At 31.2% G+C, this 27,341-nt stretch overlaps 1 protein-coding gene across 6 annotated transcripts in view; it reads left to right on the top strand.

Annotated features, from left to right (window-relative positions):
* Positions 1–27,341, top strand: part of LOC139839491 (chaperone protein dnaJ GFA2, mitochondrial-like) — a 98,493-nt gene that overhangs the window by 8,900 nt on the left and 62,252 nt on the right. Inside the window, exons 15-16 of one of the 6 annotated variants that reach the window (XR_011756969.1) lie at positions 1,119–1,655; positions 1,770–2,220. The exons of 4 other annotated variants lie outside the window; for them this stretch is intronic. Coding sequence is in view for 1 of the 2 variants with exons in the window: in XM_071829568.1 (XP_071685669.1) it covers positions 1,119–1,173 (55 nt within the window). In the remaining variant the exon portion in view is untranslated. Of the gene's footprint in view, positions 1–1,118; positions 2,221–27,341 lie in introns of those variants that run through there. One more of the 6 variants, XM_071829568.1, reaches the window with a different exon arrangement.

Genomic DNA, 27,341 nt, shown 5'->3' with positions numbered 1-27,341 from the left:
TTATTGAATTAAAAGAGCTAAGGGGATAAAATCCTTATTTAAAACAAATAACTAATATAATTATAATAGGAGTACAACTCCTCCTGCTTCCTGACCAAGTAAACGGCTTTTAGCCTATTCCTTCTCGTTCCAGAAACATAAGAACAACAGGCCCATTAGGCGGCCCAATACCAGTTTCCCCAAAATACTCAGCGAGCCCAATGCTAGCAAGCCCACTAATAATTCCTGCATCACTCACTTAAAAGGATAATATCATATATGCCCATCTTAAACATTAAAAATCATCATTTATGCCCATTTATTAAAATACCAATCGTTTTTATTATTAATTTTTTTTTCCAAAAAAAAAATTAAAAAATAAATACGAATCTAATAATATGCTTTTACCATGCAAACTTTTTTTGAACAACAAACACACACCCATTAAATAATTCACTACGGGACTCGAATTCAAAACCTCAAGGTTGATGAGTTAACTCATAACCATTCAATTTACCTTGCAAATTGAATGGTTGTTTAATTCCATCACTTTCCTACTTAAATAAATAAATAAATAAAATCGGTCACTTATACATCTCGACTCATACTCGTGAGCCGTGACCTTTGGAGTTTGGATCACATTTTGGTTCGTCATATTTTGTTTCAGGGCTTTAGACAACCATTCAATTTGCATGGTAAAAACAAACTACTAGATTGGTATGTTAATGAATGGGTATATATGATGGATTCAAGTGTTTAAAATGGGCATATTGTCTCTTTAAGTGGCCACGAGCACGCACACGCACGCACGCGCGCGCACGCTCCCTGATACACACACCCTTGCACACACACACGCACGCACGCACACAATACATTTAAGAGTTTAAAATGGGCATATATGTCTTTAAGTGGGTTAGTATGTGATTTTAAAGGTTAAGAAGAGTATATATGATAAGAACCCCTAAATATAATCGCGTTTAGTTTGCCAAGCAAGCACAGTAAAGGCTGCAGATGCACTATGTCAAGTTGTCAACCATTCACATTGTTAATGAGCTTGTACATCTCAGTTTAATACTCCAGTATATTACATGTGGTCAATTTTATATTATTTTATTTTATTTTTGTCATGTATCACACAGGTTAGATGAACTGATTAAAGAGTTGGAACAGCTTGCTTTCCAAAAAAAAAAATAGAAAGAAAAAAAATAAATAAACAAAAGAAAAGAAAAACAACAGGTTAAATAAAGTGAATAAAGAGTTGTGAAGACCTAGAATGCACCAGTTGTTCTAGTGAATGGAAGATCAATGTTGGCCAAGTCAAAGGTTCCAACGGGTAAATGTTTGTGTTGTTGTAAATGTGGATACAAAGGAACCAAGTAGAAGAAAAAGCAAAACACTGGAACAAATGAGGCTGCAGATGACTATTATTGGGACAGGGTGATATTGGGCCTATGACTATTGGGACAGGGTGATATTGGGCCTATGACTATTGGGACAGGCTGATATTGGGCCTATGACTATTGAGACAGGATGATATTGGGTCTATGACTATTGAGCCATCGGCTGCTTCTGGATTGGATCAAGCTTCGAAACAGGCCAGAGAGTGGGAAGTTTATTTTACACGTTTGGAAGATGGAAACATTAGGCCAAGAAGAGGTCAAGGATAACTACAAGAAGTTAGTGTTTGATAAGGATTCTGCTTATCTTTATTATGTTCCCCAGTTTTTCTTGTTTCCCTAGACTATTTATATTTCTTGTTAGGATTTTTAAAACTCAGTTATCATTATTAGTATCACGCTGCTGTTTGGGGAGCTTTGCTTGGTGGTTTCAGAATGGTGATTCAACAATGGCAGAAACTACTTTAAAGAATCTTGTTGAATTTGATGCAGAAGATTCGGGTAGTTATGTACTTATAGCCAATCTTTATTCAGATTTTGGAAATTTAGAAAATGTTTCAAATGTAAGGCGAATAATGAAAGATAGAGGACTAAGGAAGGATCCTGGGTGCAGTTGGATTGAAGTAGATAACAGGGTACATGTTTTTACAGTAGAATAAGTAGATGATACTAATCATCCAAGAATTAGAGATGTTTATTACACATTAGATGAGGTTATACAGAAAATAGAAGAAACGGGAATGTATATTAAGAAAAACAGTTCTGTTTATCACTGTGAAAAGCTTGCGTTTGAGTTTGGGTTATAAGTTTGCCAGGTTGGATGCCCTATTGATATAATGTGAAATGTCCCGTTCATATTGATTATAAACGTTCCATATTAATTGATTTCGTTGCGAGGTTTTGACCTCTATATGAGACGTTTTTCAAAGACTGCATTCGATTTTAAAACAAACCATAACCTTTATTTTATCAATAAAGGTTTAAAAATGATAATGAAAAATATAGCGTTTTCACACGACCATTACATAATGGTTTACAATAATATTACACAACAATATATGTCTTCGAATGCAGTTTTTAAATAATATTATACAAGCATGGACTCCAAATCTTGTCCTTAATTTAGTATGCAACAGCGGAAGCTCTTAACAATTACCTGAGAATAAACATGCTTAAAACATCAACAAAAATGTTGGTGAGTTATAGGTTTAACCTATATATTTATCAATCGTAATAATAGACCACAAGATTTCATATTTTCATTTTTCATAAACATCATCCCATATATAGAGATAAAAATCATTCATATGGTGAACACCTGTTAACCGACATTAACAAGATGTATTTAAGAATATCCCCATCATTCCGGGACATCCATCGGACATGATATAAAAACTCGAAGTACTAAAGCATCCGCTACAACGGATGGGGTTTGTTGGGCCCAATAGATCTATCTTTAGGATTCGCGTCAATTAGTAGACTGGTTTACTAATTCTTAGGTTACCAAGCAAAGGGGCATATTCGGCTTTGATCATTCAACCATAGAAAGTAATTTCACGTACTTGTGTCTATTTTGTAAAACATTTATAAAATTGCATGTATTCTCATCCCAAAAATATTAGATTTATAAAATTGGGACTATAACTCACTTTCACAGATTTTTACTTAGTCGAGAAGTAAGACTTAGCCACGGGTTGATTCACGAACCTATAACAAATATGTACATATATATCAAAGTATGATTAAAATATATTTACAACATTTTTATTACGTTTTAATGATTGAGTTTGTTAAGTCAGCAGTCCTCGTTAGTAACCTACAACTAGTTGTCTACAGTTAGATGTACAGAAATAAATCAATATATAATATCTCGAATCAATCCACGACCCAGTGTATACAAGTCTCAGGCTAGATCACAACTCAAAGTATATATAATATTTTGAAATCAACCTCAACCCTGTATAGCTAACTCCAGCATTACTGCATACAGAGTGTCTATGGTTGTTTCTAAATATATATATATAGATGGGTCGATATGATATGTCAAAACATTGTATTCGTGTCTATGGTATCCCAAGATTACATAATATATGTTAGAATACATGTATAATACAATATAAGTTAGTTAAGTTATGATTTGTATAGATTTGTTACAAATTTCACGTAGCTACAACAAGCAAAATTATCCAATCTTGTTTTACCCATAACTTCTTCGTTTTAAATCCGTTTTGAGTGATTCAAGTTGCTATGATTTCATATTGAACTTAAGTTTATGAATCTAAACAGAAAAAGTATAAGTTTATAGTCGGAAATACAAATTACAAGTCATTTTTGTAAAGATAGTCATTTCAGTCGAAAGAACGACGTCTAGATGACCATTTTGGAAAACATACTTCCACCTTGAGTTTAACCACGATTTTTGGATATAGTTTCATGTTCATAAGAAAAATCATTTTCCCATAATAGTAGCTTTTAAATCAAAGTTTATCATAGTTTTTAATTAACTAACCCAAAACAGCCCGCGGTGTTACTACGACGGCGTATGTCCGGTTTTACGGTGTTTTTCTTGTTTTAAGGTTTTAAATCATTAAGTTAGCATATAATATAGATATAGAACATGTGTCTAGTTGATTTTAAAAGTCAAGTTAGAAAGATTAACTTTGTTTGCGAACAAGTTTAGAATTAACTAAACTATGTTCTAGTGATTACATGTTCAAATCTTCGAATAAGATAGTTATATATATATATGAATCGAATGATGTTATGAACATCATTACTACCTTAAGTTTAGTAGGTAAACCTACTGGAAGTGACAAAAATTGATCTAGCTTCAAAGGATCTTGGATGGCTTGAAAGTTCTTGAAGTAGAATCATGACACAAAAACAAGTTCAAGTAAGATTTTTACTCGAATTAAGATAGTTTATAGTTATAGAAATTGAATCAAAGTTTGAATATGAATATTACCTTGAATTAGAATGATAACCTACTGTAAATAATAGAGGTTTCTTGATCTTAGATTACTTGGAATGGATTAGAAAGCTTGGAAGTAGACTTGTAAATTTGAAAGTATTCTTGATTTTATGAAACTAGAACTTATAGAATTTATGAAGAAGACTTAGAACTAGAAGATATAAATTGAGAGAGATAAATTAGATGAAGAAAATTGAAGAATGAAAGTGTTTGTAGGTGTTTTTGGTCGTTGGTATATGGATTAGATATAAAGGATATGTAAGTTTATTTTTTTGTAAATAAGTCATGAATGATTTATAATATTTTTGTAATTTTGTGAGATATTTCATGCTAGTTGCCAAATGATGGTTCCCACATGTTTAGGTGACTCACAAGGGCTGCTAAGAGCTGATCATTGAAGTGTATATACCAATAGTATGTACATCTAGGAGCTGTGTATTGTACGAGTACAAATACGGGTGCATACGAGTAGAATTGTTGATAAAAATGAATGAGGATGTAATTGTAAGCATTTTTATTAAGTAGAAGTACTTTGATATGTGTCTTGAAGTCTTTCAAAAGTGTACTAATACATCTAAATACACTGCATGTATATACATTTTTAACTGAGTCGTTAAGTCATCGTTAGTCGTTACATGTAAGTGTTGTTTTGAAACCTTTAAGTTAACGATCTTGTTAAATGTAATTAATTCATTGTTATTATACTTAAATGAGATGTTAAATTGTTATGTTAACATGATAACATGGTGTATGAATATATATATATATATATATATATATATATATATATATATATATATATATATATATATATATATATATATATATATATATATATATATATATATATGTTAAAATACTGTTACAACGATAATCGTTACATATATATATATTGTTTCGAAATCCTTAAGTTAGTAGTCTCATCTTACTTGTATAGTTCATTGTTAATACACTCAATTATATACTTAATTATCATTTTATCATGTTAAATATAGTATATCAATATCTTAATATAATACATATGTATTTAGTAAGACGTTGTTATAACGATAATCGTTATGTATGTCGTTTCGAGCTTCATAATTCAATATTCTCATTTTTTTTTATGTATATCACACATTGTTAATATATTTAGTGAGATCCTTACTTATCATAATCTCATGTTAACCACATGTATGTCCATATATATATCATCATGTCGTTTTTACAAGTTTTAACGTTCGTGAATCGCCGGTCAACTTTGGTGGTCAATTGTCTACATGAAACTCATTTCAAATAATCAAGTCTTAACAAGTTTGATTGCTTAACATGTTGGAAATATTTAATCATGCAAATATAGTTTTCATTTAATATATAATCATGGAATAATCATGGAAAAGTTCGGGTCACTACATAATGAAGAATCTTAGGCCCGTTTGGTTGGAAGAATGTTTTTGGAAGGAATTGAATGTGTCAAGGGAATTGAAATTAGAAGGAACTGAAATTGATAAATTACATAAAATATGAAAAAAAAATGTGTTTTTTATTTACAGGTATTGGATTCCGTTTTATAAAATAGCTAAAAAGTAATATAAAAAATTTTACGTTTTCAATTTTCATTTCCATTTTCAGACCCGTGTTTCGATTGAAGTTTTCAGATTCGTGAATTGAAAACGTGAATCAAAAACGAGCGTCGAAAAAGCCATACGAAAACACGCGGCGAATTCGCTCTTTGAAAACGCGCTAAGAAAACCCGCTGCGAAAATGTGTGAGAGAACGCGTTGCGAAAATGCGCGGCGATAACGCGCATCGAAAACGCGAGTCAAAATTTACGTAAAATATAAACCGAAATGTTTGTGGATGTTTTGAATTATCATAGATTCAACGTTGAAAGTATTCAAATCCATCAACATCTTGAAGTAATGATTATTCCATAGTTGAAAGAATCCCAATATTTCAAAGAATTTAATTATTTCCAAAATATGTGAACCAAACGGAGAAACGGAGGAGTCTAAGAAATTCAATTCCAATTCCTCCAAATTTCCTTGGGATTCTGTGAAGAAACGGGGCCTTAGAATATGTAATGATTGTCATTTGGTGATAAAATTGGGGTCTCGTGTGACATCAATGGAACTTATAGTTTGGATGCAAATCGTTTTCATCACTTTAAAGATGGGTCTTGCTCGTGTCGGAATTATTGGTAATTTGGTAAGCCGGAGTAATAAAGGGGTCGTAATATAAGGAGTTGGGATTGAACTGAATAACGAGTGGAAAATGACTTTTCATCATACCATTTCATCATACTAATCCTCCTACCATTCTAAGATCCCACCACTACGCTAATTCTCTTTCCAACTCATGAATCTTGGATCTTCCATGTGTATTACACTAATTCTCTCTCCAACTCATGAATCTTGGATATTCCATGTGTCATTATACTATTGAGTACGTTGAATTGTAGATTGAATTACTCTGAATAAATATTGCGTGTTCATAGTTTTGGTTACCATTATTTGGATTCTTCATCAATTTTTTATTTTTATACATAGGTTCGGATTCGCTTTGCAAACCGACCAATCCCAATCCGTTTGCATATTGGCCTCTTTGAATTTTCGTTTTTTGTTTATTTGACGATAAATAGTATTTTTTTTTCTCTCTTCATTTGATGACAAAGGGAAAGTGATTGAGTATGGAATGCTAGCTATTCAGTTTAATGACTCCTTTCAGGAATCTTAGAATTCTTTCCATTTCTTAACTTATTTATATATTGGTGGTTGAGAAGATATCAAAACTTTCAAACTACTCAGACAATTAGACCAAAATTAAAGGTGAAATAATAGACATATATGGTTTGATCATCGGTCATCATGTTAGTGTAAATGTAAAATGTTATTAGATATAAATTTTTTGTAGATATGTTTTTGTGGGTCGGTTAGATCACAATGATGTTGATGCTAGTGATGACATTGAGATTATTCAAAAATAAAGAATCATGTTGTAGGATACATACCCATTAAAAAAAAAACAACTGCATCATAGATGATGGAATTATCAAAGATTTGACATTTTCGAGCACGGTCTCTAATTCGCGGGAGGTCCATATGTGTACAAACGAGTTATTGAGCTATAAGAAAAAGGAAAGAATTGCAAATGAACCACCGACATTTGTGACGTGTTGATATCACTCGTGGACTCATTATTACGATGAATCATTCACCGTCCCTTCCCCTATACATGGCTGTTTCTCGCTCACCAAAGCGTACTTCGTTTTTTGGGACGGGCGGCTCCCTCTTTCTTCCAATAAAATACTAGACAGAAAAAAACTCACAAAAGTTCTTCGGATATAAGAAGATTAAGGAATCACTTAGTCAAAATCTCATATTCACCCATTGGATCAAAATGGAACCGGAAGAAAACTCAACTATATATAGTTGGCCAAGTCTCTGGTTCTAATTTTCTTAGTTGTCAGTTCTCAAATGGGGTCAATCCTAAACCAATACAATCTAATCTAAAAATTCAGATTTCGATATTGGTATGTGTCACCAACGATTTAAAAATCCTGATTTCACCCATGTTTTCTAAAGTCAAAATCAAGTTTGAAAATCATTGCAAAGAACATCTGTAAAGAAGTTTTGCAACATTTTTAGTTTTCATATTCATTGTTGTACTGTGTGTTACTTATCTTAATGAAAGTTAACAATTTGATCCTCCATCATCTATTATATTATTAAAATGAAAGTTAACAATATTGGTCCTCCCATTACATACGGGGAGTGATATGTACACAACTCATTCTTGTTATGTACACAACCATCATGATTTACAGTGTTGTACTGTACAATACTGTAAAGTATGATGGTTGTATACATAACAAAAATGAGTTGTGTACATATCATCACCCATTACAAAAGGGGTAAACATTATGTTAATATATTATATTATTAAAATTAAATTATTTGATATTTTGATGTATATAAACTAAAAGCTCGTTTCACGAGCTTTTCGAGCTCGAGATATGAAGTTTGAGCTCGAGCTCGTTTATTAAATGAGTTCGTTTAGGCTCGACTTGTGACGACCCGAAAAATTTCGACTAATTTTAAATCAAACTCTCGATACGATTTCATAATTCTGACATAATAAGTAAAGTCCGTTATGTTGCGTCTCAAAATTTTTTGAACTATTTTCTTACATTCATTTACCCCTCGACTGTTCTCGATGATTCACGAACAATTAATATGTGTGTGTGTGTGTGTGTATATATATATATATATATATATATATATATAATAATTTGAAATATAATTTGAAGTATTATATGTTGTTATTAATTATGCAAAATAAAAATAGGATATTATAATAATTATTATCTTAAATATATCTATATACATAACTAAAGTATATTAAAAATAAATATTAAATGATTGTAATACTCGTTTGATTTTTCGATTGATATTAAGCAAGTTAGATTTAAACTTATATAATTTTAAAATAAACGGTGATCCAAAAATGAGTTATAGGAATCATAGGCCTATCAAAAATACATTTAGAAGCTAAATAATAAATTTTAACACTTTTTATATTTTACCTAGGATCGAGCGTGGACAATGAGTTAATTTTTATTTAATAATTTTTAAATAGTTAATGATCGTTTTTTATACCATAATGACCAAAATAAATAAATATAGTTAATTTAAAAATATGAGATTTTTCTGAAGACTTTTATCCGCCACTGATTAATCACGGACCGTGATATATTGGTCCATGAATTAAATTAGTTGTCGATTAGTAAACTGACAAGTTCAATGGCTGCTAATTTTTTTTATTAACACATGTGTTAAACTTTTTTTTTGACTTAATTAAATTTTATTATAGTATTATAAATTATCAAGTTGTTTTAGTGCTTCACAACACAGAGATGCATATTACCATTTCCAACAACTTACAACTTCTACTTAACAATCGATTTATATTTTTGTTTGTATATGACTCCCCTTTTGATCCTTACACTAAACATACACCTTAAACCTCTTTTGAAACCACATCATGATTACTACTAGTTTTCTTATTCACACGTTTGTTGGATTATCGATTATTATCCATATTTATATTCATATTATAATTAAAGTAGGTTGATTTTTCTCCCCACAAGTTTCATTTCATTCCCGTGAATTAATTTGAAAATTTATTGATCACTTTGGTTTATTCACTAAAAACTATATCTATATATACATATACATATGTTATGCATATTGATATATTGAATCCGTTAACCAAACCCATCTTCCACCTTGAGACCCTACGGCAACCATTGATCAACCGATAGTTCAACCACCGGCCACAACCATCCTTCACCATCAAACACAAATATCCTTCTTGTTTGAATACCACTATCTAACATCATCATCATAGACTGTTCCTATTCGTCTCTTTTATTGATGCTACTGACCGTTAGTAACCATCGAGAAAACCAACATAAACCACACCGGTCACTATTGCAATCATCAAACCCACATCACTTTTGTTCTTTCTGTTTGTTCGAAAATCAAACCACACGACACCACCAGGAAACCACCTCATAGACCCACTTGAATTTTTTTCTGTTTTCGGTTAATATACATTACACCATCCACCGTGAAACAATAAACAACCACCATCATTGATCTTTCCTTTTGCAAGCTGCAGCTGTTATACTATTGTTTTTGTTTCTGTTAAATCAAACACCGATACACCACCATTAAACCATCGCCTGCTGCAGCGTTTCTACATATAACACCCCGCCAAATTACCATCTAACGGCGAGTTAATTCTGGTCTTACAGTTAACAGTTACGCCCTCTATATGAGACGTTTAAAGCAATCGCATTTAATTTTATTTAAAAAAAATTAACTTTCAAAAACAAAAGTCAAAAATCCCAAAATAGAAACACTGTTGTGATCGTAACCACAAGGCAACAGTATTTAAACAGTATAAAAGTTTTAAATGCGAAAGTAAATAATGTTCTTTAAAATCAAATGCTGACTCCACAGCCAGTCATGCAGCAAACACAGCGGAAGCACACCTCTTAAGGACCTGAGAATAACAACACGCAAAAACAGGTCAACAAATAATGTTGGTGAATCTACAGGTTTAAAGTAATGTAACAGTATCTGAAAAATAGTTATCAGAAAAATAGTTTGATTTCCATGACCACGAGATTCTATCGCTTGCATAAACCGAGCACCTGAATACTAGCAATGACCCGAGTATAGAAACCACTACACCCGACCTTACCTCATAAAATGTTATACACTTGTTCAAATGTATTTAATGTTCAAAATAAATGCACCACTGCTTTTATAGTGGGTGAGGTTGTGAAACAACCCCGAAATCCGTTTATCAAAAACGAAGCACATTTTTTTTTTATAAGTTAGGTCCCATTAATACATTACATTTTCAATTCTGTTTTAACCAAAAACATAATATCATATCGATACATTTAACAAATTATAACGACCCTTGGTACACAATTAACGCATTACAAAAGCATTTGTAATAATGACTCAATCACATGAAATACGGGTTAATACTCAATAACCCAACCCGATACCAAGAGCATAATCCCGGGGACTACCACATCCCCGATCCGCGTCCGTTTATCCAAAAGCTATCCCATCGAGCCCAAGCGCTCCTACGCATCTAGTCTATCAACTAGCTAGCTTCACAATCACAATACCTGTAAAAAGGTAAACAACGAGAGGGGTAAGCTTGAAGCTTAGTGAATGCAATAATTATACATATACATATATAACCTACTTACTTGCAATCACTTACACAATTACCGCATACACGCTAGCAATATAATTAGCATACCATCGCAAGGTATAACGCTAAATCTCCAATACGCAAGCTAGCACAAACAATAGCATATAACTCGAACAATATAATATGCTACACTACAACACATAACCATGGTTAACCAATCGCACAAGGGAACGGTACTTGAAAGACCGTCAGAGTTCATAACATCCATTAGTGTTACTTAAACACCGCGTAATCACTAATCCCCTGGGTGATGTCTTGAACACCGCGACTAACTTGTGATGACCCGGGAATTTCCGACCAAATTTAAACTTAACCTTATATTATTCTGACACGATAAGCAAAGCTTGTTAAGTTGAATCTCAAAAATCTTAAAATGCGTTCATACATTCATTTAATCATTGACTGTTCCCGATGATTCACGAACAATTGTTTGTAATTAGATATGTAAATATGTACATATATGTGTGTATAATAAATTGAGAAATATAAATAAAACTTTAAATGGTTTGGTTAATATGAAAATAAATTACTAAGTAATGAAATCTATTATTGGTATTAGGATTTGGAAACCTTAATAAAGTATTAAACATATAACATTATACTTGACTGATTCGGATAATATCCTTGTAATAGAGCATGTTAATATGTATATATAGACATAATATAATGAATCTATGTATAAATTATTTTCTAAATATGACTACGATTATATGTATATTCTAAATATTAAGATATATAAATATTTAACATTAAATGTATGTTGTTATTAAATACTACATAATTAACGAATTAAAATATTAATATATCTAATTACAAATTTAGATAAATATTATATTACTATTAGTAATTTCATTATTATTACTAATATTAATATTAATATCTGTGTTATTAATATTAGTATTTATAAAATAAATATATAGATATGATATTTGATACATTTAACTGGTTATATCTTAATTATTATTTGTAGAATTAACAAATATTATTATTACCTTTATCATTAAAAATTATTATTATTATTAACATTAACAGTATTATTATTTTATTTTATTTTGTAATATCAATATTATTTATTATTATAAATTATATTATTATTATTAGTATTTTAATAATATGTATTTATATTTATTAATAAATATGTATAAATAAAAACAGATATATATCAGAAATCTGTTTCCTTTCGTTATCACTTTTTCCTAATTGATTCCTCTATCAATTTCATCTACATTAAAATCCAAATCTATTAGAAGTCACAGTCATACTTTATATTTTTTATTTAACTTGCTGTATCTGATTCTGATTCCTGTCGACTACTCAAATTGTAATAAAACTGATTAATTCACATTGTCATGTATTCATACAAATCCCATCTCACTACCAATAACAATTACAACCACTGATTTTCGTTTATGTCTCTTAAAGAAAACAGAAATCTTAAAAACAGTCTCGATGTCCCTGTTCTTGAGCCATGAAGATCAAATTCGATTTCGTACTTGTTTTTCAAAATCTAAAAACGCAGTCTTCTTAGGAAACCTTCACTTGAACTAATTGCAAAACCTTGGCTCCCAATTCGAGTTATCAAGTGTTAATTTTGGAGTCAAAGTAAAGTTCAAAAAAAGTCAAAGCTTTGTGTTCATCATCGAATTTGAATCTGTTTTGAGGTTTTAAGTTCGATTAATGATTCCAATAGTTTCTATATAGGATTAGAAAACTATTTCGTATTATAATCTTTTTCTATAAAACAATGAAACTCAAAAATCAAATATTTTTTTTTATTTTTTTCGCGAACAGCGGGATTCTTTATTTTCTGTTATTTTTTTTTTCTTTTTCTCAATCCATTTAACCACTCTGTAAATGAATATGTATCCACGTTTAATCTTAAATATAATTAGAATCATATTATTAACTGGTTTTGATCCTTGGTTAACCTCTGGACGTTTACAATTCAGAAGAAGGAGATGGAGATAGAATATGAGTTATATATTTTTCGGTTGGATATTAATACAGAAAAAGGGCAACAACCCAACGGTTTAGTGGTGTTGGTGATTAGCAGGAGGTCACGGGTTCGAGTCTCGAATGGGACAAGTCTTTTTAGAAAACTTTTCAAATGGTATACACTTTTATTTTCTTTATTTCAATTACTATTATTATTACTATTATTATTATTATTATTATTATTATTATTATTATTATAATTATTATTATTATTATTGTTGTTGTTGTTATAAATCATGTTAGTTATGTTATTATAATATTAGAAATAGAATTATTATTATTATTATTATTATTAATTATGGTTATTAGTATTAAGTAAATTATTATTATTATTAACATTAACACAAGTTATATCATTATCATTATTATGTTAGCTATTATTATTAACTATATTAGTATTATCATTTAAAATTAGAAGTATTATCATCGTTAGTTATTATCTATAGTATTATTATTATTGTATTATTTTTGTTAGTAATATTATTATGATTACAAGAATATTAAACATGTTAATTTATAATAAAAGGTGTTATGATAAAGATTAGAAAATTTTTATATGAATACATGTAGATTATGAGTATAAATACAATTTAATGTTAAAAGAAACTATGGACATTAGTTTATAAATTAAAACCGAAGGTTATGATTATTATAACTATGAATATACGGTTTTAATAATATTTTGAGATTAAAAATATAGAAATTTTAGGATATAAATATTAATATGAAAATGATTAAAATCTTATATAAAGTATGTTTTAAAGGGATTATTATAATTAATGTTAACATAGTCATTTTAATACAATTTAGTATTATCATTATTACTATTATTATTAACATTATTATTATCACTTTTAATCTTTTTTTTATAGTATCAATATTATTACTAATGTTAGTATTATCATAATTATTAACTCCAACCAAGTGAATCGCATATAAAAGTATATTTAACTTAACTGTATTAATATTATTATGTACAAAAATGAAAATATATAAATAAATAATTAAACTTATAAATTAATTATATCACTAATAGTAATGATATATATATTTAATCAATTACAATTATATATATTAATGAGTATATACATGATATAGGTTCGTGAATCCGAGGCCAACTCTATACTTGTTCAATGTCGTAATATGTATTTTTACTACAAAATACAGTACGGTGAGTTTCATTTGCCTTTTTACCCTTTATATTTTTGGGCTGAGAATACATGCGCAACTTTTATAACTGTTTTACGAAATAGACACAAGTAATCAAAACTACATTGTATGGTTGAATGATCAAATCGAATATGCCCCTTTTTATTAAGTCTGGTAATCTAAGAATTTGAGAACAGACACCCTAATTGACGCGAACTCTAAAGATAGATCTATCGGGCCCAACAAGCCCCATCCAAAGTACCGGATGCTTTAGTACTTCGAAATTTATATCATGTCCGAAGGAGGATCCCGGAATGATGGGGATATTCTAATATACATATTGTGAATGTCGGTTACCAAGTGTTCAATCCATATGAATGATATTTTTGTCTCTATGTATGGGACGCGTGTTTATGAGAACTGGAAATATGAAATCTTGTGGTCTATTAAAATTATGAAATGATTGTTTATGTTAAACTAATGAACTCACCAACCTTTTGGTTGACACTTTAAAGCATGTTTATTCTCAGGTACGAAAGAAATCTTCCGCTGTTCATTAGCTCATATTAGAAACATTACTTGGAGTCATTCATGGCATATTTCAAAAGACGTTGCATTCGAATCGTTGAGTTCATCAAGATTATTATTAAGTCAATTATAGTTGAATATATTATGAAATGGTATGCATGCCTGTCAACTTTCGATGTAATGAAAGATTGTCTTTTCAAAAACGAATGCAATGTTTGTAAAATGTATCATATAGAGGTCAAGTACCTCGCGATGTAATCAACTGTTGTGAATCGTTTATAATCGATATGGACTTCGTCCGGATGGATTAGGACGGGTCTTCACAGTTGGTATCAGAGCGGTGGTCGTAGCGAACCAGGTCTTGCATTAGTGTGTCTAACTAGTAGTCGTTAGAATGCATTAGTGAGTCTGGACTTCGACCTGGTTTGCATGTCAAAAAGTTTTGCTTATCATTTTATGTTGAAAATTATCTGCTTATCATTCTTAGTCTAGACACGTCTTGCTGCATTGATTGCATGATTAGTGTATAGACAAAATTCATATCTTAGCGTATCTGACAATTCATATCTTAGCGTATATGTTACTGTAGACCTTGCCTGATATCTCTCGTAAATTTCTCCTTAATTTAAGGGATCCTGGTACTATATATATCTATGTAAATTATGCATAGAGAATACCATCCAACTATCAATTACTGTCACTAAACTCTTCATATCAAAAATCTTTCCTGAGATCGCGTAAGATGGCCTCTACGAATCGACCAAGTTCCTCTGACTCTGAAGACAACGTGACAGGAGCACATCAATCAATCAACTATCATGATTACTGGAGAAAATGGGGGTGGGTTCGCGACATACTCACTCTATGGAGAAGGGAATAAGGTACTCCATATCATGAACCGAATCTACCACCTAACCTTGGAGTACTTGACCCGCTCACCGGCGAACCTGTTCGCAACACAGTGTATACCCTTTTTGCTAGGATTTTTCGTCTTGAGACTACCATTAACGGAACTAGAGAAGATATCCAATCACTACCTCACACTGATAACCAACCAGGATTAGTAGAAGAAGTTAAAGAACTCCGAGCTTGAGTGTTAACTTTAGAGAACACGGTACACAGTTTGTAAGCACCAGCAGTATCACCAACACCAGTCACATCACCAACCTTAGCACCAACAGCATTAGTACCACCAACAACAACATCCGCATCACCAGCTTCGACACCTCATTCTGTACCTCGAGTATAATCATCGTTCTACATAAACTATCTTCGTTCTTCATGGCGATTATGTAATCTCTAATGTTTTAGAGATTATGTACTCTAGTTCCAGCCATAAATCTGATGAGTTTAATATCACATTGACTCATTAAATCCATGATTACGTCTGAAGAAAATATATATGTATATATGTTTTCATAAAGATTGTAATTAAAATTTTTATTGTACAAACTGTTAATGGTGAAAATATTTTAACGGGTAGGTAATACCCGAGGAATATTTAGATTTCGCATTAATAAGTTACGCTGTACATTCTACGAATCTGATTCAACTGTTATATACTATCCTACTTACAACCACAGCTATACAAATCCATTCACCACAAAATAACCATTTTCATTCAATTTTATATTTGGATTTTGACCTATCAGAATCCAACAAGTGGCATAACGAAGAAATAATGGACACAATAAAAATTGATTAGAAACAGACTAATTGATAATATGAAATTTTGTTAAGAAACCACGCTAACAAGATCCTAGCTAACTGTTCCTAGCTAACTGTTAATGCCGTATTAAATTTTATTTATCGGAATTTAATTATCGCAATTTACATTCTCGCAATTTTATTTATCGTCATTTAATTTCTGTTATTTACTTTACGCACTTTATTTATCGTTATTTAATTTCTGTAATTTATTTTACGCACTTTAAATATCGGGACACGTATACAAGGTTTTGACATATCTTATCGACGCATTTATATATATTATTTGGAATAACCATAGACACTCTATATGCAGTAATGATCGAGTTCTCTATACAGGGTTGAGGTTGATTCTATAATAATATATATAATTTGAGTTGTGATCGAGTCTGAGACATGTACACGGGTCACGATACGTATTAATTAATTCGAATATTATATATTAAACTATATATGAATTATTGAATTGCTAACTGTGGACTATCATGAAAGGACCCGTTCATATACATTATAAACGATTCACAATAGTTGATTACATTGCGAGGTATTTGACCTCTATATTATACATTTTACAAACATTGCATTTGTTTTTAAAAGACAATCTTTCTTTACATCGAAAATTGACAGGCATGCATACCATTTCATAATATCCACTATCCAACTATAAATTGATTTAATAATAATCTTTGATGAACTCAATGACTCGAATGCAACGTTCTTCGAAATATGCTATGAAAGACTCCAAGTAATATCTTTAAAATGAACAAATGCACAACGAAAGATTTCTTTAACACCTGAGAATAAACATGCTTTAAAGTGTCAACCAAAAGGTTGGTGAGTTCATTAGTTTATCATAATCATTTATTTCCATCATTTTAATAGACCACAAGAATTTCATTTCCAGTTCTCATAAATATACGTCCAATGCATAGAGACAAAAATAATCATTCATATGGTGAACACCTGGTAACCGACATTAACAATATGCATATAAGAATATCCCCTATCATTCCGGGATCCTCCTTCGGACATGATATAAATTTTGAAGTACTAAAACATCCGGTACTTTGGATGGGGTTTGTTAGGCCCAATAGATCTATCTTTAGGATTCGCGTCAATTAGGTTGTCTGTTCCCTAATTCTTAGATTACCAGACTTTAATAAAAAAGGGGCATATTCGATTTCGATAATTCAATCATAGAATGTAGTTTCAATTACTTGTGTCTATTTCGTCAAACATTTATAAAAGCGCATGTATTCTCAGTCCCAAAAATATAAAGGGTAAAAAGGCAAATGAAACTCACCATACTGTATTTCGTAGTAAAAATACATATAACGTCATTGAACAAGTGCAAGGTTGGCCTCGGATTCACGAACCTATATTAATTATATATATTTATATGTTGGTCAATATTTGTATAGCAATTTAGGTCAGGTCATAGTGTAATCCTATCCTATAGCTCGAGTCTGACTCTACAGTATAGTAACATGTTATATTACTCATGCTCAATTAAGATTCTAGTAAAAGGTGACGTGTGAAACAACGTAACTCAAATGGTTTTATAATCATAAAATAGTATTTTAGGTTTTTTTTTTTTTTTTTTGAGAAAATCAACACAAAAAGTTAACTGAAAAGTTAACAGGAAAAGTCAAAGTTCAAAGTCAAAAGTCAAAGGTTAAAGTCAAAAGTCAAAGTAAAAATGAGGTCGCATGCAAATATATAATAACTTATACAAAAATGATTTTCGGTCAAACATGACTAAACGGGCCACTTCAGCTATTTTTAGAAAAATTATCGGAACTCCGATTGATAAACGGCCAAAGATAAAACTTACACATTACCAAAAAGATTAAGCATAAATATTACAGAAGTAAACTAAACCTAGACAACTCGTAGTTGCCAACGCGTTTTCGGCGTTTCAAAGTTAATTTTTCAGCTTTAATAAATTTACAAAAGTGACCGAGTAGCCTACTTTGGAGATTTTTAGAAAATTCCTCAAAACTCGTATTGACAAACGGTCAAAGCCTGCAAATTCTCGTTACCATAAAGATATAACATGATTTTTGGCAAGAGTAAACACATATCAGGCTGACCATGACAACTGATACAAAACTGACATTTTTAAATAAAAAAGTTTCAGCTCTTTTTAGAATTTTAAAATGTGACCAAACCGTCAACTTTGATAATTTTTAGAAAAATCTTCGAGACTCGAATTGACAAACGGCCAGAGTCTTTTGTTAGACCTTACAGCAAATAATTCAGTGGTATTTTTTTATATATATGAAATAACGCAGATCAGCGAGAATTTCAGTTCCCGTTTCGACATTTCATCAAAATTTGCAAAACTTCTTTTGTCCATAACTTGACAACCGTTCAACGAAACGAGACGTGCTTTATATGAAAATTCATCTACTCGACGAGTAGAATCCAAATAACCACTTTTTATAACCCAGAAAATTAGTTTACTAATTATCATCAGCAATTTTAATTACGAAATTAATTATGCAATTTGTTTATTTCATAACTTTCTAACCGTTACTTGGATTCAAGTGATTCTTAAACCAAAATTCAACTATTTTTCGCTAGCTTTCCAACGACATGCATATCTTATACCTTATCTCAATCGTATATGTAACTAATTCAGGAATCAACATAACCTATCTAATGACAATATCAAAAGTACAAGCATGCATAATCCTATATACTCGAGCACTAGTCAGGGATACACTATTAGTATGTAAAAATTAAATTATGAGTACTCACATGTCAATATTGAGATTCAATATTGCAGGAAAGGTACGTAAACGCAACGGAGATGATAAACACTATATTGACCTCACGAGCATACCCATGAACCATACTCAATCACCTCCATAACTATAACCCATAATTTCTTTAATCCTATCCCACTCGGAAAAAATAACTTCGAAATCACTCGGACAGCACTCCATCGTAATATTTTATGTATACTAATAATATCTTGAGATAATACGGAGTAAATATATATATGTAAATCGATTGAGAGAGTTTAGAGAAAACTATTTTCAAGTTTCTATGAAATAATGAAACCTATTGAATTCTATTTATAATAGATTTTTTAATTATTAAAGTAAATTATTAAAGTATGAATTATTAAAGTGAATTATTAAAGTATGAATTATTAAAGTGAATTATTAAAGTATGAATTATTAAAGTGAATTATTAAAGTATGAATTATTAAAGTGAATTATTAAAGTATGAATTATTAAAGTTAAAGTAAAGTAAAAATAAAGTAAAGGTAAAGTTTAAGTATAGTAAAAGTATAAAACTATGTACGTATAATACGCATATAAATATATATAATATTAATTTAAATTGTTATATATATTTAATAAAATAAAATATAAATATCGTTATCTTTATCATACTAGTTAAGTAATGAGTTGTCAAAAGTGGTTCTAGATATTTATAAAAGTTATATACGTTTTAATAATAAAGTTCTTTTTAAACTGAAAATGTTTTTGTACGTTTGAAACTAAATAGATCAATCGAGTCTTTATGAGATTCAATCTTCCACTATCCTTTGTCTAGTTCTCAATGATTGACAATTTGTTCATATTTATAAATCACTTTACCATTTTCCGAATATTGTTAAAATAAAAAGATTTCTCAAATCAACGTGGGCCTTTCAACAGAGACTTGTAATCATAATTCAATATATCTGATAATTCAATCATTTGATCTTATCTTCTAATTCCATTGATAAACATTTTGAAACAGATACAATCATATAAAGTATTTAATCTAATATTTTGTTTACGTTTCAAGTTATAATATATATACACATATACATATATAATCATATTCGTTTAATGGTTCGTGAATCGTTGGAACTTGGTCGAGGTTGAATGAATGTATGAACATAGTTTAAAATTCTTGAAATTTAACTTAACAAATATTGCTTATCGTGTCAGAAATATATAAAGATTAAAGTTTAAATTTGGTTGGAAATTTCCGGGTTGTCACAGTACCTACCCGTTAAAGAAATTTCGTCCCGAAATTTGAGTGGAAAGGTCGTGAATGATAATAAGTATGTTTTCATGATGCATACGGGCTGAAAATTAGAGTTTTATCATCAGCGAATACTTTGGATAAACAATCCATTTATATGAAGAGTACGAATGAAGGTAACATAGAAGAGTGAAATGAGTAAGTGTAGATTCATCTTATCATTTGACGTAGATATGATTGATTCCCAGATTTTAAGGGATTTGAAGAAAATCTTCTTAATAAGATTTGACTCTCCGGTAATCAAGGGAATTAGGATCCGCTTTAAATGCGATCGTCCATTTTAATTGTTCTGTCAGATATTTTCTTATAAATTCACCTCCTTCATTTCCTTACAACTCACACCATCTGTTGATGCATTTTATGCAAGTCCCTAGACATCTACCCACGTCCATTGCAAGTACAACAGTTTACAGGCCACCATGATTGCTCGTTATTATCCTATCCGTGTTTGTATGTGGTTACAGGAACTGCAGGAACGAGATTTAGATGTTTGACTATGTTAGACTTAGTCAGACGTACGAGTGAAGCCTCACTAGTACGGCTGACAGGCTCATACGCATGGTTGATGCTGAGCTAAGTCACAATTACAACCTAAATGATAAGACACGAGTGAGTGATCACCCGTACGGTTGATGAAGCCAACTCGTACGTGTGATGAATGAATCGTATGGGCGTGTCAACAGCAGGGGTATATAAAGTCTTATGTTCTTCATTTTAGGTTAAGCCTCTCATTTGTTACACACACTGAGATCTAGTGAGCTCCTTCGATTCTCTCTCAGTCCAAATCACCCAGGTGGTGAATAATAGCTCTAGGTGTTGATCTAATCACACTTGATTTAGTTGTGGTTTGACTAAATTAATCAAAAAAAAACTTAACCTATTCACTAGAGGGGTTGATTCACTTATTCTGTCATTGTGTGAGTTAAATCTGTTGATTTCTAAGTTCCTAGTCATGTTTCATCACCTTCTATTCTTTCCCCCTCAACTCATATTTTAAAGTATTCATCAATATGCTCCATCCAGTTCTGATTCTCGATATACTTCTAACTTTCATATCGGTCATTCTTCTTTTTTTCATCTACCGCCGGAAGAATCTATTTACTTCTACTATACTCTTGGGTTTATAGTGTTCCTAGTTCTCCCGTGTCTTTATATTGCTATATGCATCGATATATATGGTTTATAATTTCTGGTTTGTCGTTGGGCTTTATATGTTCCCTTATATTTCAAAGTCTCTGCTTTTGTCTTCTATAATCATTATCATTCACAGTTAATGCTCTCTTTTATTTGCTGCAATTTATACCCCAATTTCTATTTTGGAGTTTTGTCCTTTCGTTTCTTCTTCTTGCGATTAAGCACCACTTGTAATGGTCCAGAATTCACAGATATGAATTTCAAAATGAACATTGTTAATGTTCTAGGAAGGAAATTGTGATGGCACGATCTTGACTTGTCAAATTACTAAAATACCTTGGAAAAGGCATCATCAAGAAATATTTTCTTGATATTTTAGAGGTTAAATAGAATACAAGAGTCGTATAACATGGCACATGATGATGTTATGATCTGTGAATCATCACGTTCCATTTAGAAACTCAGCATGACTTACTGTAATATAATCACATTGATCAAGTGTAATTATATTATACTAATTCATGCTTCTGTTCCCAACACTACTTCAAAATATTCCTATTTTAAACTTGAATGTTTCAGAATTTAGAAACTAAAATAGTTTCTTTTATGATGTAATACAGATAGCGCGAAGAGGTAAATGATTTCAAATAAGAAAAATTAAGAAAATATCTTCAGAAATATGGAGGATATTTATAATGAAAGATATGATGATATTTTAGAATTTCTAATATCAGAGGATGATGAAGAATATTGTTCGCAGGGGTTTAGAGTCAGGAGCAAGGTATTCGTTAATGACTTCAGCAGATACTGAATTATTTGGATCCTTTGAAGTCAGGTTCAGTCTTTGTAATTTGTCCACAGCCTCCTTCCTACTTTGCTCAATCCGTTTTCCAGTTCCAAGACTTCTCTTTTTCTGCGCTTTGCCAGCACACCTATTCATTATCATCAAACTTTTACTGTTAAGGTCGTTTATAGTTTTTTGCTGATTCATCAGTATTTTTCCATTTTCGGAGAACCAATTCGTAGTTCGAAGTGTTTTTCAGAATCTTCACATTCAAATTAAGTCCAGAAGATAGACGTTATATATACACATATAACTGTTGGCGTAGACATGCTGCGAGATTTCAAAATACTGATTGCTAATTCCCAATGATTCGTATGGAAATTCTCATTACAAGATGCGAATGAGTAAATGATGGGGTTTCAATGAATAATTATAATGACTTTTTGGAGAGGCTAAAGTCAAAGGGTAATGAAGTTGTTGATACTTCTGTTAATAATGTGGTGGAATGTAAAAGGTTCCCTGGTAACGATGGTGTATATCTCAAGGTTATAATAAGGTTAGTCTGACTGAAAAGTCGAAGTTGACTTGCTGGAGCTGTGACAAAACTGGCTACTTTGAATAGGAGTCGCAAAGTTATTTTTGCTAATAAATGCTAAAGAATCTGATGCGGATACGTTGTTTAAACTTTTACTTTGGTTTCAAGAGTTTTTCGGGTACATAACTGTGGGTAACATGTGGTTGGATCATCATCTCGATTGCTCATCATTCGAAGTGTCTTCAGAAATTTTCGAAGGGTTTGAACACAGATGGTAATCGTTAACATATATTTGATGTTCTAACACAGTTTTGAAGTCAAAATATAGCTTGTGAAAGATGTAAGGATCTAAGAGTGATGATTTTGGTCATATCTCAAGTTGAATTTTGAGATTTCAAAATCAGAATATGTAATTAAATTTTGAATGAGTATGGTTGTTTTGATTTCTATAAAAGAATGTATATTGTTGTGAAAGTAGGGAGTATAATGGATGATTTGCTGAATCAGATTCGAAGAATATAATATATTAATTGTGAATTTATATATCTCTCGGGTATTACCTACCCGTTAAAAAAAATTTCACAATTAATATTTTGTACAAAAGAATTTTATTACAGTCTTTATGAAAATATATATATGTATATTTTCTTCAGATGTAACATAGATTTAATGAGTTAATGTTAAATTAAACTAATTTGATTTACGGTTGAAACTAGAATTGAGTAATCCCTAAAGGCTTTAAAAAGTACATAACTTTTACGCAGTATTTCTTTAATGACATTGAAATTATGAATCAATACTTCGTTATTTGTTGATGTATGATGTTCGGTTCGTGAATTTCTTGTGAATTTCGCAAAGTACGAATGATGTTATCTGAAAAGTTTCGGGTACATCGATGATGAAAGTGTAAAATCAAATATATACTTGATTTATTATGAAATGGAATTTGTTGAATTGCGACAGAGATTGTAGTGAACACTGGTTAAGTTGCGGCCGAAGGACGTACATTATTGCATATTTGTAATATGAATTAACCGAGTAGTTAAGATTCACACACAATAGCTTAGCACGGAAAGATTTATTTTTATTTCAAAATATATAAAATATACATATAATTTCTTCAAAGGGAATGAGTTAAATCTTCATAACTCGTTGATACAATATACGGGTTATTGATTCGTAATGATGTCCATAGTGATTCTTGAGCTGATGGAGTTTGTGATGTTATAGGTGTTGTTGATTCTGATGTTGACTGTACTGATGATGCCGGTGACGCTGACGGTACTGTTGATGCTGTTGGTAAAACAAGTTTAGCTTGTTAATCACACCCCATTTTTGTCAGGGTTTCTACTCTTCCTTCTATCATTTTGGTTCGCTTAACTGATTTATGGTTAGGGCTAGATTAGATAATCTCTAAGACTTTAGAGATTACATAATCTGCGCGGAATGTTTCTCCAATGAAGTTATGAATTAATACTTCGTCGGTTATTGTTGTTGGTATTCCTTGGTATCTACAGGGCGTATGACATTGGTGCTCGTGGGACAGAGTGTAAAGTTGAGGTTTACGACGTGGTTGTGGTTGGGGTGGTAATGGTACTATTGGCGTTGATGATGGTGTTACTGGTTATGCTGCTAATGCTGCTGCTGGTGTTTGTAATCTCTGCACCATATTCTCCAAAGCCACTACCCGAGCGCGAAGCTCGTTGACTTCTTCTATTACACCGGGGTGATTGTCGGTTCGGACGAGCGGATAAATAAAATCTAAAATTTGATGTAATATATAATCGTGACGAGATACTCTGGAAATGAGCGAGAAAATGGTGTTTCGGACAGGTTCGCCGGTAAGTGCTTCAGGTTCTTCGTCAAGAGGGCAATGTGGTGGATGGAAGGGATCACCTTCTTCTTGTCTCCAATGATTGAGGAGGCTACGAACCCATCCCCAATTCATCCAGAATAGGTGATGACTGATTGGTTGATCTATTCCGGTCACACTACTTTCGGAGCTGGAGTGGGATTCCATTTCGAAATCCGAGGAACTTGAATTAATGATGAATTCCATTTCGTACGATTGAATAAGGATTTTTTTTTCCCGATATGAAATGATTTTCGGTTATCGGATGGTATTCTAATTACATAGAATATCCATATATATAGAACAAAAGATTTCGTAAATTACGGAGGAATTTACGGGATATATCAGGCAACGTTTACAGTAATAGATACGATAAGATATGATTTAGCAGATACGCTAAGATATGAATTTTTGTCTATACACTATTCATGCAATCAATGCAGCAAGACGTGTCTTAGACTAAAAATGATAAGCAGGTAATTTACTGAGGATGATAAGTAGTTAATTTTTGACACAAAATGATAAGCAAAACTATTGACATGCAGACACGGTCGAAGTCCAGACTCACTAATGCATCCTATCAACTTATCTGTTAGACACACTAATGCAGACCTGGTTCGCTAAGACCACCGCTCTGATACTAACTGAAAGGACCCGTTCATATACATTATAAACGATTCACAATAGTTGATTACATTGCGAGGTATTTGACCTCTATATTATATATTTTACAAACATTGCATTTGTTTTTAAAAGACAATCTTTCTTTACATCAAAAATTGACAGGCATGCATACCATTTCATAATATCCACTATCCAACTATAAATTGATTTAATAATAATCTTTGATGAACTCAATGACTCGAATGCAACGTTCTTCGAAATATGCTATGAAAGACTCCAAGTAATATCTTTAAAATAAACAAATGCACAACGGAAGATTTCTTTAACACCTGAGAATAAACATGCTTTAAAGTGTCAACCAAAAGGTTGGTGAGTTCATTAGTTTATCATAATCATTTATTTCCATCATTTTAATAGACCACAAGAATTTCATTTCCAGTTCTCATAAATATACGTCCTATGCATAGAGACAAAAATAATCATTTATATGGTGAACACCTAGTAACCGACATTAACAATATGCATATAAGAATATCCCCTATCATTCCGGGATCCTCCTTCGGACATGATATAAATTTCGAAGTACTAAAGCATCCGGTACTTTGGATGGGGTTTGTTAGGCCCAATAGATCTATCTTTAGGATTCGCGTCAATTATGGTGTCTGTTCCCTAATTCTTAGATTACCAGACTTTAATAAAAAAGGGGCATATTCGATTTCGATAATTCAATCATAGAATGTAGTTTCAATTACTTGTGTCTATTTCGTCAAACATTTATAAAAGCGCATGTATTCTCAGTCCCAAAAATATAAAGGGTAAAAAGGTAAATGAAACTCATCATATTGTATTTCGTAGTAAAAATACATATAACGTCATTGAACAAGTGCAAGGTTGGCCTCGGATTCACGAACCTATATTAATTATATATATTTATATGTTGGTCAATATTTGTATAGCAATTTAGGTCAGGTCATAGTGTAATCCTATCCTATAGCTCGAGTCTGACTCTACAGTATAGTAACATGTTATATTACTCATGCTCAATTAGGATTCTAGTAAAAGGTGACGTGTGAAACAACGTAACTCAAATGGTTTTATAATCATAAAATAGTATTTTAGGTTTTTTTTTTTTTTTTGAGAAAATCAACACAAAAAGTTAACTGAAAAGTTAACAGGAAAAGTCAAAGTTCAAAGTCAAAAGTCAAAGGTTAAAGTAAAAAGTCAAAATAAAAATGAGGTCGCATGCAAATATATAATAACATATACAAAAATGATTTTCGGTCAAACATGACTAAACGGGCCACTTCAGCTATTTTTAGAAAAATTATCGGAACTCCGATTGATAAACGGCCAAAGATAAAACTTACACATTACCAAAAAGATTAAGCATAAATATTACAGAAGTAAACTAAACCTAGACAACTCGTAGTTGCCAACGCGTTTTCGGCGTTTCAAAGTTAATTTTTCAGCTTTAATAAATTTACAAAAGTGACCGAGTAGCCTACTTTGGAGATTTTTAGAAAATTCCTCAAAACTCGTATTGACAAACGGTCAAAGCCTGCAAATTCTCGTTACCACAAAGATATAACATGATTTTTGGCAAGAGTAAACACATATCAGGCCGACCATGACAACTGATACAAAACTGACATTTTTAAATAAAAAAGTTTCAGCTCTTTTTAGAATTTTAAAATGTGACCAAACCGTCAACTTTGATGATTTTTAGAAAAATCGTCGAGACTTGAATTGACAAACGGCCAGAGTCGTTTGTTAGACCTTACAGCAAAGAATTCAGTGGTATTTTTTTTTATATATGAAACAACGCAGATCAGCGAGAATTTCAGTTCCCGTTTCGA

Source organism: Rutidosis leptorrhynchoides, chromosome 4 (genome assembly GCF_046630445.1).
Source record: "Rutidosis leptorrhynchoides isolate AG116_Rl617_1_P2 chromosome 4, CSIRO_AGI_Rlap_v1, whole genome shotgun sequence".
NCBI classification, from domain to species: domain Eukaryota; kingdom Viridiplantae; phylum Streptophyta; class Magnoliopsida; order Asterales; family Asteraceae; genus Rutidosis; species Rutidosis leptorrhynchoides.
Note: the sequence above shows the minus strand (reverse complement) of the source record. Positions and strands in the feature narration are given on the sequence as shown.